The sequence below is a fragment of the Meleagris gallopavo genome, chromosome 19 (genome assembly GCF_000146605.3).
Source record: "Meleagris gallopavo isolate NT-WF06-2002-E0010 breed Aviagen turkey brand Nicholas breeding stock chromosome 19, Turkey_5.1, whole genome shotgun sequence".
Lineage (NCBI taxonomy): Eukaryota > Metazoa > Chordata > Aves > Galliformes > Phasianidae > Meleagris > Meleagris gallopavo.
The window spans coordinates 10,095,717-10,103,911 of NC_015029.2; the positions used below are offsets into that span (position 1 = coordinate 10,095,717).

The window sequence follows — 8,195 nt, forward strand, 5'->3', positions numbered from 1 at the left end:
GCGGGCGGCGGCTGCGCTGCCGCTACCGAGCCCGGCGCTGCCGAGTTCGCTCTCCTCTCAGCTGCATCTCACAGGGAAGCTGTCGCCGCGTAACCTGAGTCTGTGACTTACGTGGTTCCGATTTGCAATTAGAGAGGACGAATGTGAGTGCGCCTGGGCCTTTTCTTAGTCCGAACGGGGCACGGCATAACGGGCGCCCCGGGCTCGGCTGGCTGCAGTGCTCCTGGACCGGCACCGGCTGAGGAGCTGCTGCCAGAAGTTGGTGCGCCTTTCGACTGCCGCCGCTCCGCTTGAGGAGTTGGAAGTTCTTGTTAGGACTCGGTCTGTGCAGTTACGAGGGCCCTGCAGAAGCTCTGAGGTGCACAGCGTGCACGATTAGGTTCATTTCAAAATAAAGCAGAGTTTAAGGTGAACCTGGAATAAATTGGAACTGCCCCGTAAACGTGGATGTGGGAAATCCCAGACGCAAGGAGAGAGAGGAGGAAAAAAAGTGGTATAGCTATATGCACTGTATATACACACAATGTTAACCAATTATGTCTGTGATAATTTATGATTTTTCATTATAATATATAAAAGCTCAGCCTTTATGCATTTCATGAAGGCCCGGGTGTGCATATATTGCACATCTGATCATGCAATCAGTTTTTCATTTGATTTTAATAATAACTTGTCAAGAAGTATCTCAGAGTTGTCAGACACTTAGGAAATAATAGGAAGTGTGGGATATAACTATTCAGTATTAAATAGACAGTATTCTGATGCTTCTATATTAGGAAGTTGGTGCACAGAAGAAAAATTTGTGGTTCTTACTTTTATGTTCTTACAGATTTGAGGCATATTATCATGAGTGTGCCTTTGTTTTACTTATCTGACAATACTTTTGCTGATTTTTACTTCTAGTTTGCCTTCTTGTATTTTTTCCTCATTTTTAGGACTAGATACAAATTTGTAATTGTTCCTATAGTAATAGATTTCTAAAACCAATGTCTAGAGACTATTTGTATTTAGTTTTCTAATAATTAAGCAAACCTTTATTCATGCTCACATTAAATGCTTTGATCACTTCCACACAGGCGAGTCATTGTGAGGGGTAAATTTAAGAATAAGGGAGGAAAGTGGCCCTCAGACCAGCAGTCTCATAACTGCTGTCTTTGGATATCTGCTCAAATAAGAGGTTTCTTGTTGGTTGTGTTGTTCTTTATTTCTTGTTTTTTTTTTGTTTGTTTTTGTTTTTTAATGGAAATGCTTAAATGGGCAATTCTAATAATTGCTTTGATGCTCCATACTAAGAGCTGAGAATAGCGTTGTTTACAGCATTAGCATTTGTGTATGTATGTGTACATGTATACAACTGCAGTGGTTTTAATGTTAATATTAAAGTTACTCACTCCCTCAAGTGTTTTCTCAGGATGGTGAATATGATGTTGTCTATGTTCGGTATACACACTTGTTGCTGTGTCTGTAAGGATACTTGTCCTGCTGTAGTCAGGTGAAAAATAAATTATTTTCAATTCCTGCTGAATAAATGTCAGTATTTGTTAAGAATTTTCTACAAAAAGTATAGAGGGTTAAAGTATTGCTCACCCATGAGAATGATGAGATTGTATTCTGTGATACTTTAGGATAGCAGAGCTTGCCTTACATGACATGAGTTTTCCTTTGTTTTGTATTGTGCATGTTTTGTACTTTGAGTAAGGTGTTGCACATCTATCCACAGAAAGAGAATAATTATATTAATTTTCACTGCAGCGTTTTGATGCCTGCCCATGGAAAGTATTCAAGAACTAGATTTGCTAGTAACTGCACTTTGGCTTGTACTGACTAGCTTTAGTTTCTGAGGAAATATGGGTTATCTTGCATTTTGTGAGGTAATGTAATGAAATTTTAAATTTGTTGTGTATTCTCCACTATTGTAACGGATAGTTTGGGCTAAAATATACAATCAGTGAAGCACTCATTTTCAAAGCTCTTGAGATTAATAGTTAAGTATGTGTAACTTTTACTGCAGTCTTTTCAGTACAGATAATTCACTAAAATTCACTAATTCAAGTTTTGACAAAAATGGTAATATTTCTTTTACTTCCAATAGGTACTTCTAGCTTAATTCAGAACTTCCCAAAACTTGACATGTTTTGTGACTTAAATGTACAGGTTGATTTGTGAATTTGTGAATAGTCAAGATTGGGAGGAAAGAGAATTTAAAATCCTTTTAAAAAAATTATTTATTTAAAAAAAAAAAAGAGAGAGAGAAAGAAGTAATTGCTTTCATAGCCATTTATTTTTGTAAGACTGTAGCAGAAATGCTAAGTCATGACCTGAAGCAGTGACTGAGCACCTGGTGGGAAGGCAGGGCCCAGGGGAGCTGAGGTGCATGCAATGTACCTGAGTGACCAGAAGGGCTGGAGCCAGGATCCACCCCTGCACACAGACCTCATTTAAGGGCTGGCAGTGGAGACAAAGGATATCTCTGTGATCATAGCTGATACGGTAACATTCATGGATTAAAAATACTTTTGAATGATAATGTGTTTTTGCAATAATGTCTTAAGCTCTCACAGATGGTGAAGTAGATACTGAATACTACAAAATATAAGGAAAGGTAATTTGAATCATTCACCTCTCAAAGAGAACAGTGAATTGTATATCAGGGCATGAATGACGTTAAACAGGTGCAGACTTAGAAGCAGAAATTAATACCATACTGGCAAATGCACAGCTTCATGTTGTTACAGGATGCTTCACTGGTGTTACTGTATGATGTCAGTAAAATGAAATACCAACTGTGTTTTGTCACTATCTATTCTTGTTGGCTTCTTAAAAGCGTAATTAGAGCTTCTGTAGAACATAATTTTAAAAGTAAGTTGTGTTTTTGAAATCTAATGAGAAATGTTTAATGCATATCATTCTCATGTTCACAGGTTACTTCGATGAACACTTAAGACGTAGGGCAGTGATCCACTGCTAGCAATTCATACTGTGACTTATGTTCACTGTATAAAACTCCAATGAATAAATATAATGCCGATGCAAAGAGATTTATATTCTTTTGTGTGTGACTGGATGATCTCTCACAGAAATAAGTAGAGAATTCAACGTAGCACTGCTGAAAGTTAGTCAACTCAGTGTGCAGATCTGAGTTGCACACTGATGAAATGTGAAAGCCTTCAGATAATTTGTTGTATATGTGCCTATGAAAATGTTAAACAGTTTGATCCATTTATGCAGGTTAGCAAAAGATGTAGGCAGGTGCCCAGAGTTTGACTGAATTTTTACAGCACTTTATCTAGTGTTAAACTGTCCAATAGTCAGAGATGGAAGCTGTCCAGACTGGTGTTTGTCATGACTGTATTTTACTGTTTTTCTCAACCAAGCTCTTTTGAGTTTTACCAAATAAGAGTCCTTGAGGAAGTATGAGATAAGGAGGAATGCCGCTAGCCAAATATGACAAACTATTTCTGCACAGTCTACATGAATAATGAATAACTTCTGATAGAGTTAGGGTAAAGCTTGACCAGGTTCTTGAGATGAAGGATCTGCAAAGATGCAGGATTACAAAGTGTTGTTGGAGGAGACTGGTCTTAGGGTTTATACATAGTCCTCAATCCAGGTAACACATCTACCCATGTCACTTCAGGTAATCAAAAACCCTTCAGTTTAGCTAAGAAGTGTTCAGTCAGGAATGTTACATTTGTTTGTAGTACGTAAGCTCCACAAATAAAGATAGTAACCAATGTTTGGTTAGTAAGTAAGCCTGATGCCTTGCCAGATGAGAGTGGTGTTGACAGGTATGCATCCAAACTCCTGAAAATTCAGTCTTCCCCATGTCATGGACAAGCTAGAGACTTGAATGATGATTCTCTGCACAACATTGAGGGGTGCATAAAATACATAGGTTTATCTTCCTGTTGAACCATTCACTTGTGTTTTATGTTTGTTTTCATGTTTCATTTCTGGTCTGTCTGGCTTATCTCAAGCACAGAATCTGTGAAAGTGATTCAGTGACTGAAAGAATTGTCCTGCCAAAGCTGTCTTTGCACGGATGGCTGTGATCATATAATTTCTGAAAACCTAATCCTTATTTTTATCAAATGTAAAATCGTGTAAAATATCTCGTCCTGGTTTTAAATATCAGTTACCAAAATTCCAATGAAGCACAGTTTATTGAAGTTTTCTCAATAATGCTCATCAGGTCAGGAAGGTGGCTATCTTCTTTCTCATCTATTTGTAAGGACAGTGAACATTAGTTTTAGTGACAGGTGATACAGCTCCAGTTCTTACTTGTAAGCTTTTTATAATATTCCTATTGATTTTTGTTCTTAGAGTGCGTGAATTTTCATAATTCAAGTTGTTCATGTGCCTTATTACAGCATGTAACATAAGACATAAATAGGAAAAAAAAAAATCTACTGGTATGTTGTGATATGTTGAGCATGCTTCCTGCATCAGGAATCAGTGATGTTGAAATCAGATTGGATATTGGTACAATTGAAAGAGCAGATACGGTGGCTATATTGTGTGTTTATACTTCTGTGATTGTAGGAACAAGAATAACATTGAAAGTCTGAAGGTTCTTGGGTACTTAATTATGGGCACATAATGTAAAGTGATGTCTGCTACATACACTCTCGAGGGAAAAATGTTTTTTAATTCTTTTACAGTAATATAGAGTGCCTTTCTTTAGATTTTATTCTGAAATTTATACATTTATTTAAAACCTCTCGGAACACCCTTTCCTGTCCATCAGGAAAATGAGTACTGATGGGATTAAATATGTGTGAGACTTTAAATGGTAAATTGTCCTAGCTAGGAAGTGATTGCTTTGTTAGATAAGCTTCAGAGCCCTGATCATGGTTTATTTAAAGTGAGAGGAAAGGAGGAATAAATGAAAATCACAAAAAGAAGCTTAAAAAAATCAAATGTTCACTGGTGATTCCCACGCTTTTCCTTCAAATAGCACTTTGCATATTGACTCATTCTTTATCAGGAAACCTGACAGTGGGTAAACAGTTTAGAATTGAGTCCACACTTAACTGTTTCCTTCAGTTAGGATTTCTTTGTTTGGGATGTAAATATTGAATGATGGATTTACTTAATAATTATTGAGATTATTTTATAAGGAGGTAGATGGTTTTTCTAGACAGAAATGCAACTGATGACAAATTTATTTCAGAGATGAATATGCTACATATCTAGACCTAAGGAATATAGTTTTTAAAAATATCTGTTTGTGTGTGTATACATACAGACATGCTTCTGTTACTTTTCCTTAGTCGGTTTTCAAAATTGCATGAAATACCTTCCAAAAATAATTCCTGGACAATTTAGAGGTATAGTTCCCTGCAAGTAGCAGTGTGGTCTCCTGCTTCAAGACAGAGTGAATACTGATGTTTTTGACCTGCCTGGTGACTTTAATATTCTTTTGAGAGTGTGGGATGATTATTTTGTAGTTCCTTTAAGCTTTGATATAGACTGTCCAATGGACCCTGTCTTGTGTTATAAACAGTTGAGTTCTGAATCCTACATAGGGATAATTTGAGTGAAAGCATTGCAAGAAATTGGTAGATTGAGACTCTACTTCTCATATTACATCAAATTTTAATACTGACAGGTTTGTTGTAACACACCTTGAACAGATCAAAGTGGTAATTTAACTTCAACATGCAGAAGTGTTTATTTTTGAAATGGAAAACTCTATTCATTCTCAGTTGTAAATGTTCTTGTTTTTCTTTCAGATTCCTCTTTACATCAGTAGAAATGGACAGCAGCAGTTTCATTCAGTTTGATGTGCCTGAGTACAGCAACACTGTTCTGAGCCAGTTAAATGAACTCCGCTTGCAAGGAAAGCTGTGTGACATAATTGTGCATATTCAGGGTCAGCCATTTCGAGCCCATAAAGCTGTCTTAGCGGCCAGTTCGCCATATTTTCGTGACCATTCAGCATTAAGCACCATGAGTGGCTTATCAATATCGGTTATTAAAAATCCCAATGTTTTTGAACAGTTGCTTTCATTCTGTTACACTGGAAGGATGTCCTTACAACTGAAGGATGTTGTTAGTTTTCTAACTGCAGCTAGCTTTCTACAGATGCAGTGTGTCATTGATAAATGCACGCAGATACTGGAGAGTATTCATTCAAAGATCAGTGTTGGTGATGTTGACTCTGTTACTGTTGGTGCTGAAGAAAATTCAGAAAATCGCAATGGAGTTAAAGACAGCAGCTACTTTGCCAACCCTATTGAGATATCTCCCCCCTATTGCTCTCAGGTGCGACAGTCAACAGCAAGCAGTGATCTTAGGATGGAAACTACTCCAGGCAAAAGTCTACGTAGTCGACTGCAAGAAGAAGGGCATTCAGATCGAGGAAGCAGTGGGAGTATCTCTGAATACGAGGTTCAAATTGAGGGTGATCATGAGCAAGGAGACTTGATAGTAAGAGAAAGTCAGATTGCAGAGGTGAAAGTTAAAATGGAAAAGTCTGACAGGCCAAGTTGTTCTGATAGCTCTTCCCTTGGTGATGATGGATATCATACTGAAATGGTGGATGGAGAGCAAGTAGTAGCAGTGAATGTTGGCTCCTATGGGTCTGTTCTACAACATGTTTATTCATTTACCCATGCCTCATCACAGGCTACTGGTGTGTCTGAAACTTTTGGAAACCTTAGCAATTCAAGTCCCTCAAGGTCAATGCTGAGCTGTTTCAGAGGGGGTCGTGCACGCCAAAAACGGATATCCACTGGTCATTTACATAGTGATGTTCAAGGCTTGCTGCAAGGGACTGATGGTGATTCCATGGTGAGTAATACAGGATATGAAAATAATCCACGGGAAAGAAATGCAAGAAGTCACTGGTATCCATACAATGAGAGGCTGATTTGTATTTACTGCGGGAAGTCTTTCAACCAGAAAGGGAGCCTTGATCGACACATGCGGTTGCACATGGGAATAACTCCTTTTGTGTGCAAATTCTGTGGGAAGAAATATACCCGCAAGGACCAACTTGAGTATCATATTCGCGGTCACACAGATGATAAGCCCTTTCGCTGTGAGATCTGTGGCAAATGTTTTCCTTTCCAGGGTACACTAAACCAGCATTTACGAAAAAATCACCCTGGGGTAACAGAAGTAAGAAGCAGGATGGAGTCTCCAGACAGAACAGAAGCGTTTGTGGAACAGAAAGTAGATAATGATGCTTCAGCTTCTGAAGCCATGGATTCTAGTATGGAAGTTCATGCAATGTCTAACACGTCAGATTAAAATATTACACTGTAAAGTGCAAAACAAACAAGCACATTAATGATGTATTTTAAAAATCTCTTATTCTTTTGGTAGTCTTCATTACAAGTATAAGAACCTTTTAATTTTCCTGACCTTCTGGAACTTTTTTTGAAATAGTTTCTGGAAAAGACTACATAAATATTCTTTGTTTCTGTAGGAGGCTGGGCTGGTGGGGTTTTTTTTCCACTTTTGAAAATGCTTAAAATATAAAAGACTGTGCTAGGGAACAGATGGGAAGAGTCTGATAAAGTGTCCCTACTGGTTGATCTGGTAAGACACAAATTCCAGTGGAGAAAGATATTAGAATATGATTTATCTCTCTGCTGGATACACAAAGAAGCTGTAGTCTTTTATTTTATTTTATTTTACTTAATTTCATAAATCCTATTGCTGATAAGGAGGGTTACATAGCAGTGGGGAAAGAGAATATTACATATTTGATTCCTTCATTTGTACCATTGTTTTTTTTCTTCCTAGCTGATTTTGATAGTCTGTTTATATATATAAATTTGCTTTATATATATAAAATGCTTTCACTTTTCCTATTCTGGTTGAAGTGAATGTAAAAATATGTGAAGGTTTATACCATGTACCATTCTTTCAACTGCTAGATCTCCTCTGTCTAGGATTTAGGACATCAGACTTTGGGAGAATCTTTTTGGTTTTAGAAGAATGTTTGGTTTTCCTTTTATTAAACTATTACTTTGTGTGCAAATGAGAGCAAAGTGTATTACCTTGTTTTAATAGCTTTGCTCTGTAACATTTGTAAACCAAATGCCATAAATCTATTAAATTATGGTTAAATTGTTAAGGGGTTTTGTTAGTTGTCTAGAACATAAACTGGACAACCTGTGGTGCTGACCTTTTTATATATATAGAGATAGATATATATATCTATATATATATATATATATATA

At 37.2% G+C, this 8,195-nt stretch overlaps 1 protein-coding gene across 2 annotated transcripts; it reads left to right on the forward strand.

Moving 5' to 3' along the window:
- The first annotated feature begins 2,384 nt into the window (after positions 1-2,384).
- On the forward strand, positions 2,385-8,195 carry ZBTB34 (zinc finger and BTB domain containing 34). 2 transcript variants are annotated; one of them, XM_010721091.3, is made up of 2 exons: positions 2,385-6,795; positions 7,078-8,195. In XM_010721091.3, exons 1-2 carry the CDS (start codon positions 5,662-5,664, stop codon positions 7,255-7,257), a joined length of 1,314 nt encoding a protein of 437 aa, XP_010719393.1. In that variant the 5' UTR covers positions 2,385-5,661; the 3' UTR covers positions 7,258-8,195. The 2 variants fall into 2 exon arrangements, with proteins under 2 accessions (XP_010719393.1, XP_010719392.1); XM_010721090.3 differs by having other exon boundaries at positions 2,385-8,195.

Excerpts from the sequence above, each read along its gene's own strand:
- ZBTB34 (XM_010721090.3), top strand. The coding sequence starts at position 5,662 with ATGCAGAAGTGTTTATTTTTGAAATGGAAAACTCTATTCATTCTCAGT.